At 47.1% G+C, this 20897-nt stretch overlaps 2 protein-coding genes across 11 annotated transcripts in view; one reads left to right on the top strand and one right to left on the bottom strand.

The window, feature by feature from the left end:
• Window positions 1-20897, bottom strand: part of LOC120950205 (homeotic protein female sterile) — a 66088-nt gene that overhangs the window by 23282 nt on the left and 21909 nt on the right. For all 9 annotated transcript variants that reach the window (XR_005751109.2, XM_040368051.2, XM_040368054.2 and 6 more), the window contains one exon: window positions 8267-8443. Coding sequence is in view for 8 of the 9 variants with exons in the window: in XM_040368051.2 (XP_040223985.2) it covers window positions 8267-8443 (177 nt within the window). In the remaining variant the exon portion in view is untranslated. The remainder of the gene's footprint in view (window positions 1-8266; window positions 8444-20897) is intronic.
• On the top strand, window positions 15101-20457 carry LOC120950218 (uncharacterized). Of its 2 annotated transcripts, none has more exons than XM_040368081.2 (2): window positions 15101-19941; window positions 20065-20457. In XM_040368081.2, exon 1 carries the CDS (start codon window positions 18964-18966, stop codon window positions 19813-19815), a length of 852 nt encoding a protein of 283 aa, XP_040224015.2. In that variant the 5' UTR covers window positions 15101-18963; the 3' UTR covers window positions 19816-19941; window positions 20065-20457. The 2 variants fall into 2 exon arrangements, with proteins under 2 accessions (XP_040224015.2, XP_040224013.2); XM_040368079.2 differs by having other exon boundaries at window positions 20062-20457.

Below are 20897 nucleotides of genomic sequence, written 5' to 3'. Positions count from 1 at the left end.
AGCCCTAAAAAGACAGCGAAACATGGAACTGGCAAGTAGAAAGATAAAGTACAGTTAGCCGCGCCGCTGTCGAAACCAGAACAACAGTTGGGGCCCTCCGGAGGTCGCCAAACCGCGAAATGCTGCACAAATGTAAATGGGGCTGGCTTGTGTGTGTGTGTTTCGCTGTGGAGATTATTTTTCATTTTTGACTCATTGCTTAACTTCCAGCATCTGGGACACACACACACATATATAGGCGGGCAATGTTTCATGTGCAAACGAAATGTGCAACGGGTTCTGGGCTGGAAGACCCGCAGGAATTGATTGACTTCTTCCGTTCGTAGGGAGTTTATTCCAAGTTCTCTCTTTCGAAACAGTTGTTTGTGTGTGCGTGTGAGAGGATCGTATTTATTCGTAGCACCAAACAGACACAAACACACCCACACAGGGCTGCAGAGCTTGTTTGAGCCATGGGTATGATTTCACCCGAAAGGTACACGATCACAGACCAGGAAGCAACGCTGGTTAAAACGATCTTTCCCCTCATTCTACAGTCTTCAAGATCGCGCGATCAGCTTACAGACGTTCGTTCTTCGACTCGCCCAACATTCGCCTCCCCACAATCCCCTTCTGACTGACTTTCTCCCGGCACATTGGCTTCCACCGGATTGACGCGCAAGAGTCAGTGGCGATGCGTGCCTTCGCCTTTGGGGAGAGATTTGACTCTTTCTTTCTTGCCCATGCTTCTTCGGTTTGGTAATGAAAATGTAGCAGATCACATTCCCGTTAGCGTGGCGAGGAGGCTTACCACCACCGACAGAGTGACCTTCTTCTTGCGTCTGGCTTTTGTTTTTGTTGTTGTAAAACCCTTTCTCGAACGCGATCGAGGTGCTTTTTCCCCTCGGTTGCGTGCCTTTTGCTTTCGATCCGCACCCCAACAACACGTGGCAGCAATCGGGTTGGGGGGTTCTTCTCTGTCCCACACGCACGTGCTTGTGGTGCTCTCTCCCTTACTCACCGCACTGTTCCATCTGACTGGACACAGCACACCGGCTTCCCGGGGAGCAGCAGTTGGCCAGAAATTACGCCATCGGTAGAAGATACTTCCCCCCCCACCGGGGACAGGGACAAGTAGCGGGGTGGACGCGGCAGCACATCCGACTAATCGAGGCGGAAAACAAGTGAGCACCATTTAACAATACTGTACACAGAGCCCCCACATGGGACACACACTCAAACGAGTTAAGCGACATTTCCTCTTGGGCATGCGTAACATGCGGGGTGAAAGGAGAGTTAATTCTTCGCTTAGTGATGATTCGCGATGAACGGATTGTTGTCCCCTTGTATACATCTCTCTCTCTCTCTCTCTCTCTCTCTCTCTCTCTCTCTCTCTCTCTCTGCACGTAGGGCAACTAGAGGGTTTGTTTTTTAGTGTTGCTTCTCTCGCCCATTCCAGCACGCACAGAGGTGCGTCCTCGTCTTCGACCTAGTTCCCTGTGGTTGGGTTTTGCTGGGTGAACCAAAACCTGATTTAACTGTCCCTTTGGGAAGAGGAGCGGTGATGAGACGAGGGTGATGTACCCCATCGCTCAAGCACGCCATGCATGCGCAGTGGGCAAGAATGTGGCTTTCTCATTCTCGTGGTTATTGCTGGGTGATCGTGTTTCTGGTGTCTGATCTGCTCGATCCACAAGCTCTTGTAGGTTAGATCAGATTTCGAATATGAAAGCTGTTTCGTGACCTCATTCTTGTGGCGTTTACAGTTTGTTGCACTGATGCTCCATTATGACTTTAGGCTCTCGCTCTTAAGGCTGAGTGGGTGAGTATAAGAATGATACGTTCGGCAGTTCTTAACTCTCCGCCCGAATAGGTTAAGTGCGCAAAAGTAGGCCTCGTTCAGTCACACAATTTCTTGTACAATATTTACCACTCCTTCCGCCATTTTTTTTGCAACCAGAAAAGACAAGCTGCCAAGTTGTGCTGCAGACAACCGATTACCACAGCAATCAATATGCAGGTTTTTCTATTACCCAATTGCAGTCATGCTACACACCATTGTGTGCTCGGTGGTGGTGCTCGGTCTGAAGTCTACGCGGAACCTTTACATTTTCGTCCAAGCGCTTGCGCAATGGTCGGATTTACTTTTTTGTTCGATTGCTCAGTTTGAAGGTGAGAAAATCGCAAACTAGGGGAGCGCGCGACTGATATTAACCAAAAGCAATCATTGCCATGATGCAATCAATCACATTAGATGAAGCCCAGCCCAACATAAACCCTTCGAACTCTTGCGCCGCGTCGGGGAAAATGCGGCTTCAGTGAAGGAAAACGTCATTCGAACACTTTCACCTGAACGATGACCGGCCGATCGGTGATCTGATCGATTATCGCTAACGATCTGTTGATACGACTATATACTCAATGATATTATCTGATCCACTGCTATTGCTATTGGCGAGTGGCTGTTTCGGAAACATTACAAATTACACACCTACTGCCGCTTCTGTCTTCGCAACTCTTTGGTCTTGAACGAACAGATGCTGTTGCAGATTCCACCGTTTCCGCATCACAAATACCCCCAAACATGCATACACACAGACGCACTCAACAAACACTATTTAGTGGTTCGATTTCGACCATTTTCACCAGCCTCTCTACAATGCTTTAAGAGAGCAATTTAACGCGATGGAAAATTCAGCCCCAGCTCCCAAAAGAAGCAGCTTATGCCTGATGGTAAGATACGGCGAGGGAAGACGGAAAACGTCGTGAAAATTCGTTCGTAATCATCGTGTGCTTTTTCTTTGCCGAAGCTCGCACGCACCGAGCCCATCCAAGCTGCGCTAGCGGGTTAACACACCACAAAACCGTCCGTCTGCTGTCTTTCCGTCTGGGGTGGAATAGTACCCCATGTCTTGGGAAAGAAAGACGCGCAAGGCGGACGGTGAGTAGTTCGCACTCCCCCAAAACACTGTCCCGCCGAGCGGGGTGATGTGTCTTGTGTTAACGGGGAAGGCTGATGCGAGGCTGGCGAAAGAAAAACGCCCGCCCCAGCCCTGCGAGCTCAATTGAACTCCTGGGGGGGAAGAGGTTTGCAACAAAATTAACGCTCAATATCGGATCGTTCCCCCTTTGCAGAAGGTGAATTAACAGCATATGCACGTATATGCGCCGGCCGCGTGCGCTTTGCTTTGCTTTGGCGGCATTTTCCCAGCAACATTGTTACACAGCGCGTCACCGGGGGTCGGGTGTGGTGTATCCATCGGGCTTCCTATGTTTTGCTTTGCACACGCACACCCCCGAAGCATATGTGCAGCAGGCGCGCGCGCGCGTGCAGCATTAATGTGTGTTATTTCATCGTATGCACGAACTTCCACCTTTCTTCGCAGAGAGCGGGATGCGGGTGGTGGTTGTTGATTTACTACACGCCCCTGCCTAGTAGTGTGCACGTGCATTTCGTAAGTATGTTCTCCACTGCCGCCATCGAACGGTAACAATTGCACTAATTTGCCGGTTTGGCTGGTAGCAGCCGTCTGTTGGATGTATAGATGTGACGAGATACTGGTACTTCCCTTTATTTATTTATTTTAAAAAAACACTCTTCTGCATGAAATTTAGCAGCAATTTTAAGCTCATTCCACGCCGAGAAAAATATCTTAACTTTAGAGGGAAGAATGGTCTTATGAAGCTTTCCTATCAGGGTAGTAGTGATCCATGGAAATTAAAATAAATTGCCAATTAAGTAAGAAACAGTTTAAGCCAACATTATTTAAACTAATGATTGCTGCTTAAACATAAGATAAATCTGCGACAGCCCATCCGTGACGATTGAACCCAAACGCGCGACTTTTTAGTTTGGATAAGGCGGCTCGCGACATCAAAAACCTGATTTTGATTTACAATAATCCGGTGCATCAACTCAGTGCTGGTGAATGCCACGATGCAACTGTAAAGTAGGCGCATCAGCGCACGAAGCCTCTGAACGGTATCATCACTTTCACTGAAGGGATTAGCTTTTCGATATCGAGCATTAAGAGCACACCGATGTCGAAACGAAGATGAGCTCTCTGTAGGGCCGCCAGCATACGAACCGTGTTGTTATCAGCCTGTTTTAAATGCGTTTGTTTAGTGGTGGTTTCATTCGTAAACGAGTTTATCGCGAGCATAATTAGATAGTCTTTGATGCATGGAAAACATCACATGGCAACATGAATAAATCATTTACAGCTTTAATGATTAATGTTTGTACCTTAATGATATTTATATTTTAGGTTGAATATGTTAAAATCAAACACTTGTAACGCTTTTAACGCCAGTGCTGGTTATGAATTCACAAGGCTATTTCATCCTCATCCCTCAAACTGTACTCTGTACGCTTTTATTCCAATTCAGAACATAGATCTTATCGGGAAAATAATTTTAAATTTATATTGCAACCATGCGTCGGTTCGGAGTTTACGGAGCGCGATTTAACTTCGGTAATCGTTTAAACCTGTTGCACTGAAACACGACTCATCGCGGTTGCCAAACGGACCTTGATACACAAATGGGAATACGATATGGGGAAACGAGTCACTGTTTCCGGACATGCGGGCTTTTGCAATTTTAATCCCAGTGTTCTGCCCGCTGCGCAGTTGCACTCGGAACGGCGTGAGTTGTCATGAGTCTAACGAGGAGATAACAACATAAATTTCACATTCAGTTTGGCCGGTGCAAGACACGATGGGACAATCAAAGCAGTATCAGATTTAACTAATATCCATTAAATCGTATCAATAAAAGCCAGTGCTGAAAAGGCAAGACTGCTCACTGTGCGATCACTTTCCAATAAAATAAATAAAGCAATCGTGGCCGGTGGTGGGTGCAAGAGTTTCACCCGGGTAATGTCATCGCCATAAAGCGTTGATCGGTTTTCAATTGACAAGTTGTTAACCGGTTCGGGGGCCATCAAGGATCAAATACCTTCAGCAGGCCACTCCTCCGGTCCGGGTCGCTCTGGGCTTCCTTTTGCAGACAGATGCACTCAGCCACGTGTCGGCCACTCGATCCGATCACCAAAGATGGAAAATTGCTAAACAAACAGACGCAGGGCGAAGAGGATTTCTCTCTGCAGCTTCCAACGCCAAGATGTCCACGCGCCAAAGCCCGTGGACTATCGATCAAGATGGAACGACCTCGGGGCGCGTTGGACATTATTTCTGCTTCGCGAAGATGTTCATCGCACCGGAGACACGGGCAGACACGCAAGAGCAGATGGTACGGTGTGCAAGTGTGTGTGTGTGTGTGTGGTTGCAGTACACTTCACGACGTAACGTTCCATTGCCGGCAGCTCAGCGCGGGCGGTGGGCAATAATTGCTCTCTTGAAGGAGAAATTGAAAACACTGTTTAGAGAAGGATTTGCCTCTCTAAGCTCCCACCAGCCTGAAATGTTTTGCTGGTATGTATAATAAGCTTGCCAAACGCTAGTGGTTGCTGCCGTCGCCGCAGTTCATTAGTCTTTTGTGGCTTTACACAGATTTTACTGCCGATAGATGACCGTCAACCGTGGTCAAATACTGGGAAATGCGCGGCAAGTATTTGCCAGCGTTCGATGTCAATCGAATCGCACTCGGACAAGCAAACTGTCAAGTGCATCTCTACTGCACGAATGTTAAGTAAGATGAATGATGCTGCAATCGTGTTTGCACAAGCACAGAAGTGTATTTGTTTGATTCGTGACGTGAAATGGACAAGGAACAAAACCAATTAAAGAATGGAGGAATGGTTAGTAATGATCTGCTAGCAAACGAATCAATATTTTGGACTGATTTCGAGTCACCCAACCTCATAATATTACTTTTCGTGTTCTGCTCAAACTCCAGTTAACATAATTAACCTTCGCAGAGCCAAAGAAACTGATTTCTAATTCTCATTTTCCTTTCCTAATCTTAAAAATAAACCATTTAAATCGCTGCTTATTTATGGCAATTGTTTCACTATCTGATAAAGAGTGCGCCATAAATTCTACCAAAATGTCTCGTGGGCAAACGGGCCAAAGAAAAGAAAACTGCTGCCATTGGATACTATTAATTTATTCTTTGCCATTAAACACCAGTAACTACCAACGATACGCTACCGAAGCCTAATCATTTATTTGCATCTTCCATTCCTTCTGGCTTCTGGCGGTGGCCTTGGAAGCATCGCCGAACTACTGTCCCAAAGCTCCCCCCCATCTGTACCTTTTAGCGGCGATTCCAATTTTGTCCAAGCGGCTCTTCTAATGCCAGTGTCCAACTTTTCGCTCCAGAGCTTCACTGCCATCGCCATCGAGGATAAATGGTGCCGCAACATTTTCCCCAAACTCCCACTGCGATTCGCTTTCCTTGCAAGCCCAAAATCCACCGACAGTGAACGTCAACTCGCGGGGAAGTCGTCTTCGTTACACTACATTTGCTGCCATATGTGCGGACCCCGAACGGGAGGGAAAATCCGAACGCCGACATAAGGAAACGGAATTTTACACGCGGCTGGGGCATTGCATAGCTCTTATGCAGCCCCTACACACAACTGCTGTGCTGGTAAAATACAGGTCTAACAGACGCACGCACACCTAAAAATAGACGCACACAGAGACAGCCAGGCCTGGGATCTCGGCTGTGTGGAAAAACGGCGGCGCAACATTCATTAAGTAAAACCATCTTCATCTCCAGACAAGAGAGCGCTGGAGAGTTGCCTGCGCGATCGACGGTTATGATGAGCGTGGTTGGCTTTTTCCCAACCAGTTTCCAGTTCCTATCTTCTTCTCGCTTCCTACTCCATATACACACACAGGGGTTTTGCACCCTGATCGGTGCCGTCATCGGAAGAGCGTCTGCAGATGCGTGCTGAAGCGGTTTGAAAACGGCAAATGTTGGAAGCATCAGCGCCAACAGCAGATGGGCTCTTCTCATCAGCGGAAGATGGGAAGCATCAGCGCACGATGGGTGTTACAATTTTCCACCCAAAACCCCACCTCTCTTGCTCCTTAGCCGCTTAGTATAGCCCCGTTCGCTCACACACACTCACCAGAAGTGGCTAACCCACTCAAATGTATGCTCAAACATTCACACCACTGTTTGCCTCCACTGCTGATTTTGGTTTCCACCGTAGCAAACCCGCCGCCACGCGTCTTTGGGGTGCTTTGGTTTTCCTTTCCTCGGAGGCCACCAACTACCACCATCGAGCAATGGCTTTTCCGTCGGCGGTACCAAGCGTTTTGTGCTGTGCCACGTTCGCGAAAACCGGGAGTGAGAATGGTGAAAAATTTCACTTTGGCTGTACGATTTGCACGCCAAATCTCAAATCACTTGCAGCAAATGTATGTGTGTGCGAGACAGAGAGTGAGCTTGAGTGCGTTTACGTGCACACACCGGGAAGCAGACATGGTAACCAGACCCCGGCGCTTATCAGGAGAGGACAGGGGCACGACGCAAAACGGTGGGAGGTTATGTTTGCCAGCGTCTCACACACATGCACGTGATCGCGCAGCGAGAGAGTGCTGAAAAGCCATCCAATCACCCGAGTGCAATGGGGGATGAACATGAAGCTGCAGCGAGGGGTAGGAGAGGAGCATTTGAGCTCTTGAAAGCGCTGTTTGCAAAACGAGCAGAAATATTTACCATTAGAAACGTTTGTTTGAGGAGAAAATGAGAGCGATAGCAGCAAACGGTCCTGCTTCTTGTTGACACAACAATCCATAGCTATTGGCAAAATATTGTATAGAAACCTGCGAGGAAAAAGGCACAACCTTCGGATAGGGTGTGTGTGTGTCTGTGTTTGGGTGTGCGAATTTTACGTTTGTTTATATTTACTAGATGCGAAATTATTAATGATAAGAGAAAATTAAACAGTTGTGCAAGGTTAAACGACGAACCCGTTGCCTATTTAGCAGTGAGTCACACTGGAACTCAGGTCATGTTCAAATGTAAATCATTAGATTGCTTTCAAATTTGAAATGAATTAGACCACATCATATTCAATATTAATTATGACACGTCTTTTAGACAATTAACACATGTGCATGCTAAAAATGCTTGTAATATTCATTTTCAAATTGCCTTTGCATTAAAATCCACAATTTGAAGGGCTTGTCGCTAGGCGTTGGACTGTCTTAGCCGTTGTAACAACTCCTTCCCACAACGCCTCAATCGCTTGCCCAAAACTCTTAACGACCAACAACTTTTTGGGCTGCTTTTTCCCCCAATAAACTTGCTCATAAATCGCTACTAATTGGATTTCAAAACGGGGCGATAGCCAAAAAGTGTAACTTACCTTATTATTACTTCTACTAGTCTTGTTTCTCATGCTCGATTTGCCATTGATCACGATGTAGGCGTTGGCGAATTCACCGTTGCACGGCGATGGCGGACCGGCGGCCCACGCATCGTCCGGATCGGTCGACGTTTCCAGGGTTAGGTCACCCAACACCACGAAACCGGACTCGCCAGGCTGTACGAGGAAGGAAGAAAGTAGACAAAAACCGAAGAAAAAAAGACATTAGTATTTTCTCAAAGCACTAAGGGATAGTAGCGGTGTTTTATTTTATTTTATTTTTTGCTAAACAAGAATTCGAATAAAAGTGTGTGAGTTCGCCCCCCCCCCCTGACTTGACAACAAATTACACTGTCCAACATCCGAGAAGGGCTGGCTGGTGTTGTGATCGAGTGCTCGGCGCGCGCGAAACAAAGTAAAGGTGAAAGAAAAACCTTGCGGCACCAACAACCCGTGAGTAAATTAGAAATTCTAGCAAAAGTTATCAAACAGCAATTAGCGCGGACCCCCGTGCGAATAAAATTGAGGTCACGGGTGTGGTTTGGGGGCACACGCCGCTGGCTCCCTACGTCCCATTCCATCTCCCTGTAATCCCCAAACAGTTTATCCATTTGGGCGATCCCTGTCAGATCGTGTTGTTTTCGTGGAACATGCGCCCGGAAATGGTTCCAGAATCGCCTTTTAACGCTTTCAGTGACATGGTGGGGAGGAATTGGGGCGGGAAGCTTTTTCGCCCTCTCGAACTGTTCGTGTTTTCGTGTCGTTGCTTCCGGTCATTGGGAATGATTCGCACATTTTAATGGAACGCTTCTTTATTTTTTGATGACGGGGGGAGGATTCTTGGGGATTCGATGGCACTGTAGCTGTCACACGGACGGGGAATGCGCATTTTTGTGAGGCGAAAAATAAAAGGAAAATTAAAATGACTTTTAATTAAAATGAAATTAAATTGCTAAACCAAGGCACAGCGGGCTTGGATACGAGGTTGAGAGGGATAGCGCGAGCAAGATAAAGAGCAAAAAGTGAAAAAAATGATGACACTGTGCCGTTAAAATAAAGATAGCACTCAGCAAAACATCTTAATTGACAAAACTAATGAACTGAAGCACAGGAAAAAAGAAGTGGTAAATTGTCAAAATTCATTTCGATTGGAACAACTACCCTGAAGCTGCTACATCTTATCTACCATCTTCTCGCTAATGATGGAGAGTAGAGATCAGTTCGATTTTACCGGTAAACCGGAAACCAACATTGCAAAGCCATCAGAGGCCACCCCACAGTACCAATATACAAATTGTTTACTTCTTTCCGAATGCAATACTTCACAAAGAATGGTCATTTTTGAATTGAATCATCAAACCATTGAAGGTTATTTGTGTAATACGGACGGTAGCGGCTTCATAACATCTCCTTCGGTTTGCATTAGCTTAAAGAAGAAACGGTTCCCCATATACTCGCGGGCAATTGCGAGAATAATTATCAATCTAATTATGCCATCAAGAGAGAGATAGAGAGAGAGAGACCAATCGGTAAAGAAGCGACTGAGTATTGCTTTAATTAAGACGACATTCAAGGTTTTGTTGGCTTTACGGATACAGCGTAAAATCTGTTTAAAAAGACACACATACACACAACATGTTTGAGTAAGAAGAAACACCGCAATCGAACCGGAACACTTGTACACAAAAAAAAAGAAACTGTACCAGAATTTAACACGAACGTAACGACGAACGTAACCAAACGTAACAAGCGGTTCAAATGTACAAATGATTACAATAACCGTGTTCAATGGAAGTGTAACTGGGTAGTGCGTCGGGCAACGGCGCGAAAACTTTACAGTCCTCCATTGTACGAGTGCGATGAAACGAGTTTATTATCATTTTTATGGCCCTAGAACGGGAACGTCATAAAACTGGGGGGGTCCAATGCATATATTCCACCACCCTCGAAACGTATATTCACACCAACTCGATCAATTTGAAGTTTGGAAACGCGACAAGCGACGAACAAACATTGGACAGAATCGATCGAGACCCAAACGCTCCTCGGCCATATTTGTCTAACAAGCGTGAACAGCAACAACACATCATCAACACATTTTGGAGTTGCGAATATGTGTATACATATACACCCGACTTGGGCGTAAGTGAAAGCGCGGTGTTGTTGTGAAGGTTTCCCCGCCTTATGCATTGGATGGCGCAATGGAGCAATTAATATTCATTGGCGTAAAACTTCCATTCCAACTAATGGTACGACGCGTGCGAGAGCGGCAGCATTTCCTATGACACCTTCAAGTTTAGGCGGAAGGCGAACAAAACTACGCCTCACCCGTTCCTTTGTGCCTGCAGTATGTGATCGATCGATTCGTGCTCCGATGCATTCCATCGCGTAACCCTGTTAACCTTTTTTTTTCAAGTTTTTGCCACTACACCAAGTAAAGCGACACTAACAGTGGTCACTTCGGCAGTGTTACGTTTCTGCTACATTCCAACGAATGGAAACCGAAGTGTGTCCAATGTGTTGGGGTGCGTCTATTTCTTTTGCCCTACAACAAATAGTCTCACGTGACACTATTTCTGTCTGCAAATGGCTTCCCTCCTGCGTTCGGGTGTATTCTATTCTGGTTTGCTGTGGTTGCCGCCTTGACCGCCCTGTTCTGGACCACAACGATAAGGACACATACAAATTGGATGTTGCAAAGACGCAAATTGTAGCTGGCACGCGATCGGATCCACTTTGGAGCACGAGGATTTTGGACGATGCCACCACTTGAAGCTCCGCTAGACTCCTTCAGAGCTAGCTATTAGGTCGCACAAACACGCACGAGTGGAAGATGAAATCGTCCGAATGAGATTGCAGTGCAATAAAGCCCCCATACGGACGTAAGCAATGAGTTAAATATGGCGAGGATAAGGAAACGTGGGCGAATCCCTAGCAGCCCTTGCCAATTGAGCGATGTACTTTTGCATTGCCTTTTTCTTGTTTCCCTTTTGCACGCGTCGTAGTGGACCGACCGGTCACACAAACGGACGTGACTAATGGATGCCGCGCGCGCGCGTCCGCGTCTTGTATGTTCGGCTGTCAAGAAACCAGCCCCTGTGGGACATCTCCCGTTTGGTACCAAATGGTGCGAAAGTGCCCGATAGCGCATAATAAATAGCCTAGACGCGAATAGGGATGAGAGTATTGCCGTATTGTCTCAATGTAGAGGGAGAATCGGCAGGAAGATGTCGCTTCCTCGGCTGTGGAAAGAAGTGAGTGGTGCACGATAATGTAAACTAATGGATTCCGTGATTGTCGGTTGATTGTTTTCTGTACGGTTGGTTTTTCTACACAGCTTCTGATTACAACTTATGGTTCAGAGTTATCGGTTATCGCTTGAAATAGTGCATTTGTTAATGAAATCCGGTTCGAAGGACCATTTTTGATACTTCAAATTTCAAATAATGCGCCCTCTACTCGTCCCCCACACAATGGAATGTGTGGGTCGTTAAGCAGAGGTCGTTGACATGGTAGCGGTACTCAATCCAATTCCGGCTAAACGTCAAACCGGATGACGAATCTGTATCTTTCCCTCTAATCACCTCAAATGGAAGTGGCAAAATGCCGACCTCGAATTTGTTTTGCGTGTTTTCCACGTGCGTTTGTGGGGCCTGATCGTGGCGGCGACACATTTAACAAGATCTGCACGAATACGATAAGCCGCCCCTGGGGAGGGGGGGGAGTGTAGAAAAGCCCTCGCGATCACGTAGATGTCATTGTCCTCTCTCGCGCTCAGCCGATCGCGGATCAGCGTGCGTTGTGAGTACCTGATCATTAGCGTGTCGCGTTGTGGACCCAGGCAGGTTACATGGATGGATGATGATGGGGACGGTAGGCAAACCGGGAAGAGCAATGGCAACGAACATACCCTTCTTCTCCGTCGTTCTGACTAAGTGGTACAAAGGTTGCCAAAGGCAGTGCCGCCCGTTATTACAATGGCGGTGCACATTTTGTATGTGTGTGCGTGCGGTTGTTTGCTCACGCAATAATTGCGTATGGAGCAGTATGAACTGTCAACCGGTTGGCGCTGGTTGGCTTAAGTAATGACAAAAAAACGGGATTTAGATCGGCAAGCATTATTCAGCAAAGCAAGCGCACTGTCTAAACTATAGTTCGAGTATTTTTGCTGTTAAGCGAAAAGTTAATAATTATAAAAAAATATACAGACAAATATACTCCATACCTTATTTTTGATTTTATTGAATATGCTTAACAATCAAAGAAAGGAAATTGCACAAGAGAAACAAACAAATTCCGTTTGAAAACTTTTTTGAAATTTTCAATAATTCATCTCTAAGCACATCATTAAAACCAGCATCTCTTTGTGTCTCGTAAAAACTCACTTTTGCCCCGCAATTTCCAACAAAGCATCTCTTCTTCCACCTTCCTGCAGTTTATGCTCACCCCTGTCCACGGTGCCAACACGCCGCGCCACCGATATGAAATAAGTTCAAGGCAGTTCGCGACCCTCCCCCCGTCATCCACTCCGGCTCTCTTCTTCTATTACCCATCGGCTGGGTGTTGGTGAGCCTAGCGACTGTGTTAAACCCTTTTCGAACCGGTTGCACTGAACAAAGAGCCATGCGTACCCACACACACACCCCGCCCGCTGTCGATGATGATGTGTGAGTCAGTGCGCTTCCTTTGCTGTGCCGTATATCTCTCTCCGCAGTGATCGGTGTTTTTTTCGCTTCATGAGAGCGTTTCCGCCTTTTTCACATCGCCCAGAAGCTGCACAAAAGGGCAAAATATCTTCCCCACGTATTATATGCAACGCACGTCGCTTCTTTACTTCTTTATTGGATAGAAATTTGCACCTCCAGCACCTCCAGCGGGTGTAGAGGCGAAATCAGACAGGCTGCTGCAGTTACAGCTTGGACTGACCCACAGCCCCAGGGCGAATGTGAGCTCATCCCTCCCCCCGTCAGAGGGCAGAGATCGGATATCGTTGTTTTGCTAGGGTTTCTTTCAGTGGAGCTCTCTCCCCCCACACCAATTGAAGTTGCACAAAGACAGGCCGCGGTGAAGCGAATGACTTCGCGACTGAGAGTTCGACAACTTCGACCAGTACACATCATTATTACCTGGTTTGTTAAACAACATCGCTTTTGCAGCCCCCGGTGCCGGGAGGAAAACATCGCTCGCCCTGCCTCTCTTTTCCAGAGGCATGCAGGCGCGCGTGGAGCGCCACAATCGATGCGTAACTAATTCCAAAATTTCATAATAATATTTCACCCACCCAGGCTAGTGCGCCCCGCCCTGTGTATGTACATTCGGCTGGTTGGAAGATTATAGTGCGTAACGGCGACCGCCACCCACCAGGCAGCGGTGGCGCACACGAATCGTCAACCGGAAGGACTGAAATCACTGCGGACACACACAATTGCGGCAATAGCTTCCTTTCGGCTGTACTGCTACTATACTAGGGCCACCATACGCGGTTGCATACTCGCTCATAACTCCGCTGTACACACATCGAACAAGGGCCCCGTCAGGCGTGACACAGCTGAACTGGTGAAGGTGGCATTGAATTTCCCTGGCCTGGGCCGGTGGTCTACAGGCCCTTTTTTATGTGACAATGTCACGTAATCGCAGGGAACAATCCACTGTACGTAATGTAGGCCTTTGAAGAAAAGCTTCACAGCACAGGGGAAGTTATGTTCCATTTTAGGAGGCAGACGGTACACCACACAAACAAACCAGTGCACTTTCCTCGGAATCGATACTGGTTTGCGCAATATATGGACAGCGTAATACATTGTTACGAATCGTGGCGTGGCGGGAAAGGAAATACGTGTTGAAAGGACAAAAAAAAAAACACCAAAGAACAAGAGTTCAGAAGCACTTTGTCGCGATAAGACATCGAGAAAGCAACTTTGTTGCAGTGGAATCTATAATTATGGCAAATGCGAAAACAAACAGCACGCTTGCACATTCGATTTCGTTGCTCGGGAATGTCCAAGAATGGTGTGTATAATTGTAAAAAAAAAACAATGCCAAGAAGTCGGTTTGAAAGTAGTCCTGTGCTGAGGATCTGGAAGAGCTTGATGTCCTCGAAATTCCCAGTCTCAAAATTTCAATTAAATTGAAGCAAAGCTGCTCCAGACGAACAGGGCGTGGAGACAGCCCAAAAAAGTGCTTCGCGAGACAAGCGACCGTACCTCGCGTTGTCCTTGAAGCTCGCGAATAGTGACAGCTCCATCGAACTTATAAAACAAACCAGCCCGCACACACAGCCTCCCCCCTTGACTCAGAATCCACAGAATCCACAGTAGTTCCCCAGCTGCTCGCGACTGTTGCAAAAAAAAGAGTGCCGACGACCAGCCTCCGGTCTCTCTTGGTAGAGATTGGCCTTTGCACTGCACTAGAATCTTTCGCTAACCGGATTCGAATGTTGCCCCCGGTACCCGTAACAAGAACAGGTTTGAAGCAACCGCCGGTTGGTCTCTTTGTCTGCCGCACGCTCGGCAACAACTTAATTTTCGCCCCACCACAAACAACAGAGCACGGCGACACACCGGGGACCTTTTTGTTTGTAAGAGTGTTGTGCTAAAGTACACCAAAGTGAAGGGCTAATACCAAGGCTGATAGTCCTACTGCGAAGATCAAATACTGAGAGTCGAATGTAAGCAACTGATAAAGGGCCAAGGAAGCTTCATCTTCCCAGTCCGGTAGGTAACAAGGCGATCCCCCCCCCCCCCCCCCCCCCCCCAACATGGGGAGGTTAAAGATTTAAATTCTAATTACATGAATACAATCCTCTGCTGAAGGTGAGTAGATCATCCCAAAAGCATCAGAAGTTTGTCCATCGCTCACAGTGAGCACGTCATTAGTAAAAGCACGTTCAGATGACTTTGTTACCGCTCCCGCTTAGCATCGTTTAATTTCCCGCACTTTCCCAACATACACACACACCAAGCAGCGTCATTTCTCCCGATGTCAAAATTTTATATTTGCACACACAGCGCAGAGCGCCATAAAATCAGCGGATGCAAAGTTGCCAATTTGCAAACCATTCACCACTTGACCCCAAAACAGCAAACGAAGTAAAAGGAAACGGGATATTAGAGATGCTGCCGGTGCCGCTGGTTCATCGTTGCCGGGCGCAAAAGCAACGTCCTACTCGGGAAGGAGATAGCCACCCCTTCGCTGACTTCCGGTTCGGAGTATGGAACAGTAGTTCTCGCCCTCTCGCTCATTGTTGGAGTTCCTTCCTATGGTAATGGAAGCCCCATCAACACACCGACACACCCAAACTGATATGATCTGACGTAGGTTTGGGCTCCCCCGATCATCTCCGGCCCCATCTTCCAGAAGAAGAAGGCATTACATCGGCGAGCAAGATGAAGAAAGATAATCGCAAGTCAGATTTGAGTGCTCATTTTCGGTTATCGATCTCGGGAAAAAAAATCAACGCCGTAACTTCCTTCCACTACCCTCTGGTTTGCACACAAGTGTACTGGTACTGACTGAGGAAAAAGGCACCCGAGCACCAGAAACGGAGAGTTTATTTTCACAGCATTCAATCACGGACCGGAGAAGTGCGCATCTTCAGCCCTAAGGTAAACGGCCGCCGCCGCCGCAAGAGATTGGGGAAGATTCGGCCGGTTTGCGTGTGGAGTGGAATTAAAACACGAGAAGATGGGCCCACTTTTCCCGAGCCAGCACAACGCACCCAAGAAGGCTCTGGAGAGAGGGATAGAGAGAGAGAGAGAGCAGTGGCGATTACAATCCGCCAAGATCGGGAAGCGATCGATTGTTTTCGTTGCTGTGGTGGAAAGTTTGTTAAGGAAAGGAGCTATAACAACTGCCACGGTGAACATTAGATTAAGCAAGCATTTTCACTGCTCAAGAGCATCGTGAGTTGAGCAGCGTGGTAAGAAGCGTGCGCGCATGTGTACTCGACGAGATGACCCACATTGGATGGAAAGAATGTGTGTCATAGTACCTATATCTCAACGGACGTTCTGGCTTGCTGGGAAGGATGGGTTGTTTCGGAAGGTACAACAGGTTTCTGTACACACGACATTTAACATATTTTTCATGCTACATTCATTACCCACCGAACCCGAACCAGAGTGCCTTTCCTTTGCCGAATGTACACAACAACAACAGCAACAAAAATCCACTGGGCACTTTCTAATTCATACCCAAAGTAAAAGGGCCAAAGGTGTACCCTAACTGTGCTAATCAGCCTGTCTGTCTGGCTTGATTATACAGTAACAGGTGCTAACCTAATCATCTCACCACTCCGCTCTACTCGCTCTGTCATTTGGGAGTACATTTTGGGGTTTGGCACTTTATCACCCTATCCACGCCCTACAAATAATGGGCGGTGAGTGCACTGCGCCATTTGCTTCGTCAATTGGACCTGATGATGGTAAGTGTGATTGCATAGCAGATTGGGAATGGGAATAGGGTAGGTAACAACTCTACCCGTTTTACAACATTCTGGGTTACAGACAGGTTGTAAGTCCTACCGTTTGTATGTTTATTCATGTCGAAGTGGTGGCGTTTTTCCCAACTCATTTCTCTTCACAGGTGAGCGCATGTTTGGCCAATACGTTCGTTTGCATGTACAATATTTATGACTAGCATATCTTTTATTGCCAAACAACCAGGCGAGACTATTTGCCGTGGACACATTTATCTCCTGCCGGCACACTTTACCCACGCACATGAGCTACACGATCATTTGGCGAAGCCTGATAGTAAACACACACGTTGTTGAGTAATTAAACGCATGGCACCTTATGCTCCATCACATTACAGCGTTGTACAGAACGATAGCAGTGTGCAAAAAAAAAAAACAGGAAACTCGTATTTGAAGTGCTACGTTTTAGTTATCCATTAATTGAATTTGTGGAAAAAAAATCGGAAAACTCAATTAAAAATACAATTATGATCTACGTCAAACCAAACACGGTGAGTCACGTAAAGAACGTGGCGCTATTTTATCTCCGGAGCGAATTGTGTTTTTAGCAGTTCTAGGAGTAGAAAATCTGTTCCGTACACGATCCGGAGAATCGGCTTTAATTACACACTTGGTGATTTTCTTCTCTGTTTGCCCACACTGAAGCGGAAACGGGGCAATCTATTGCACAGAACGGAGGAAAGCGTCTCGATAAGTCATCGAACTGCCGCAGAACACAACAGAGCATTCGATGCGTCATGATGGTGTGCGAAGGGGTTTTGTTTGCTCATTACTCACACGCCAATTAAGGGGGGGTTAAGTCACAAGCTTCTGTACAACCATCTTAGTAACGCTTGTGTATCCAGGCGAAGAATAAGCCATAGAAGCAGCAACAGGCAGATCTGTCACGTGATGTCTTGTTTTACTAAAATATATTTTATCTTCTTCTCAACACTTCCTGCATGTGGCTCGAACGTACGATAAAATGCATATCGACAGTAAAAAATAGCCCTACAGTGAACTGCAGCACAAAGTCAGTTGACAGGCACAAAGCGACCCGGCTCTCCGTTGGTGATGATAAACAAAAAATTGCGTTCATCCGGGAAAATCCAAGGTTGTGCCATGCTTATCGTTAAAACTGTGAGTAATCCACACATGATGACAGGCAAAAACACAATTCCATCTTTGGCTTTCATGCTGAACAAAAAATTAGCCACAAAGTTATCGAACGAAAGTGAAACTGTTAGGCACAAAACGCCTCGTCGTGAAGCCGTTTCACTGCCGTTTTTGAAATATTTAAATTCTAACGCACGCAACGGTGCGATGTTCAAACGACCCGCATACCCCGTTGCAGATTGACGATCAACTTCGCAACGCACAAAAACAAAGACGCACCTCTTCACATGCGGCTTGAATGAATACATTATTCATTTCGATAGTTTTCATGCCGCCGTCTGGTGACTGGAATAACTTATTGGTTAAGCGACGTCGAGGGGCCGATACGCATGAATGATACGCCGAAACGCATCGAGAGCCGCAGCTAGAACTCAACCATAACCAGGCATGAGAGAGACAGAAAAAAAACATTTCACGGAATGTGTGCAGAAAATCTGAAATGCAAATTGGGCACGTCAATGGACCAGCGATTCAAAACAGCGCTGGGTCATGGAATGTGAAGATCCCCTCTCTCTCTCTTAACGGCCTCTTTACTGTTTCGTTCTGACTTTTCGAAAGACATGAAAAAGGTAAAGATCATATTTCACAACTCGCCCAGCGGTGTTGCGGTTGCCATTGGCGATGGTGTCTCCGGAAAGGTCTTCTCCTTCCAGCTACTTATGCTAGTCGCCTTCCCTCTCCCCTCAAAGTCGTGCACGACAGTAGTGGGCAACCTCAACACAATTCTTGCGGATGATGATGAATCGTGACGGAACGATGCACAGGAGGTGCCCGCAGCATCTATCGCTCCACGCTCTCGGGTTGCTTGAGTGTGTTTAAGGCCCATCGAAAGGGGAAGTGGTTTGCAGGTGACGTTCAACGTTTGCCTCACGAGAAAAGTGCACACCCAGTGGGGCAACAACGCCCGGAATGGTTTGACATTTGCATTTGCTACACAGTGTGTGTAGAAGGGAGCGTGTACTGGGAAACCTTTGACACTGTCCCGTGCAGCAGGACCCTTAATCAAACGATCGATCTTGATCGTGACGCGGTTTATCGAACGTTAGGCACTGCAAATCACACCACAATGCAAAATCATCTTGACAATTGTTTACACTTCTGCGCTGCCAGTAAACAATCGCGTCGTGACGGTTGTAACTTGCATAATCCAAGTAACCCAAGAACACAGCAACACAGGTTTGGGTTTTTTTTCTGCATGTTCTCAGTAGACATTCTTCAGGCCGCAAAAAAGCCACCCATTCCCGCGTTTAATCCCAGAGACGCTGCCGCAACTCCGCCCGTCAAGAAGGACATGGATGTCATCTGCACCATCTGCTGGGATTCGCTGGACAGTGGGCGCATCTACGCCACCACGTGCGGGCACATCTTCCACGAGCGGTGCATCGTGAACTGGACGATGCGAAGCCACTGCTGCCCGGAGTGTCGGCACGAGCCGACCTTTCCGATGCGTGTGATACACTTCACCTGGCAGGAACTCGAGGCGCACGAAATGCAGCCATCGCCGGACGGGCAGCAGGATGAAGCGAACTCCAGCGACCAGGAACACCTGCCGCCGGTACGGAAAACCGTTTCCACGGAGGATATGTTCTCGTGCGCCGGTGGAGAAGAGGAGCCGGAACGCAACACGGTCGAGATGGCGGAGCTGACGCCACCACCGCCGGAGAGTTCTCGTGCTTCGCAGCAGTCGATCGACGGCGCGGAGCTGGAAGGTAAACGTAGCGAAGGCTGCGGCGTGTGTGGCCGCTTCCACTATCTGCTGGAGAAAGCGATCCAGCTCAGAAACACCATCAAGGAGTACGAAAAAGCGCACCGGGCGGGTTCTTCGCCCCCAAGCCCGTCGGCATCGGAACAACTGAAGCAGGCCCTCTGCTCGGGCCCAGTAGCCAAACGGGCACGGCAATCGAGGCCTCCGCTGTGAAGTGTGACTTGTCATCGCCATCCAAATTATACCGTCGATTGATCTGTTGAGAGTGGATATTAGTGACTGACCGTGACTGAAGTCCACATATGGCCATCGATGCGGTAGGTTCGAAAACAACGCGCGGTAAGTGTACTGTGGTGGGAGTGTTGTTCAGTAGCTATACGGACAACCTTCACGTCAGTCTGTCAGGCTTCATTTAAATCGTTTGATTTTGTGTCGATCTTTTCTGCGGTAATTTCTCAGCAGACAGAAAGCCCAACACACATCCGGGAAGTGCGGTAGCGGAAAAAAGGCTGAGCTGATGACTTCTTGATGCATAACGCGCGAAGAAAAAAACCCACCATCTTCGGCAGGCATCTCAGTTGGGTCAAAGCTTTGAAAAATCTCCTTCCGATCCGAGTGGATCAAATTTGTTTGGAACTATTTTTTTGTACTGTGCAAACTCATTTCGGCACTGACGATCTATTGCATCCAATGACCTCTAACATTTTTGGATACGATTTCCAATAACCTTACGGGTTTCGCATTTCGTTCATAGGGTAGACGGAATTCAATTAGTCACCAGAATGTTTGAAATATTTTGTTACGATCAGCTATTGCAATGGATTTCAAGAGAAGCATACATTTTTACAACTCTTATGTGTTAGGTTCTTAATCATTTTTTAACTTTTTTCACATTAATAAGGAGACATCTTAACTGTGCCATCTTTTGGGAAAGAAAAACGTCCCATAATATCATGCCAGGTGAGTAAAATGGTGGCAATACTGCACCAGATTATTACCAGTTTCACAGTTGTTTATTTCCATCATCTCTGATAATTCTGAGCTGTCCCTGTGCTGTTGATAATTCTATTCTGGCTAACACAACAATCGTGAATGTCTATTTCTGTCCAGAGCATCTCAGCAATCAATAAACACCTTGAGAGCAGAGTAGTGAGAGAGATCCTGTAGTTTCCAGTCCGAAGCAGATCATTCGACCAGCATACCTGGGTGGTCGCCAGTCAATCCAAGACCGTTAAAAAAAACACACGCACACACACATCACACTGCATGTGTTGCTATCATGACCATCGCGAAAT

This window comes from Anopheles coluzzii, chromosome 2 (assembly GCF_943734685.1).
Source record: "Anopheles coluzzii chromosome 2, AcolN3, whole genome shotgun sequence".
Classification (NCBI taxonomy): domain Eukaryota; kingdom Metazoa; phylum Arthropoda; class Insecta; order Diptera; family Culicidae; genus Anopheles; species Anopheles coluzzii.
Note: the sequence above shows the minus strand (reverse complement) of the source record. Positions and strands in the feature narration are given on the sequence as shown.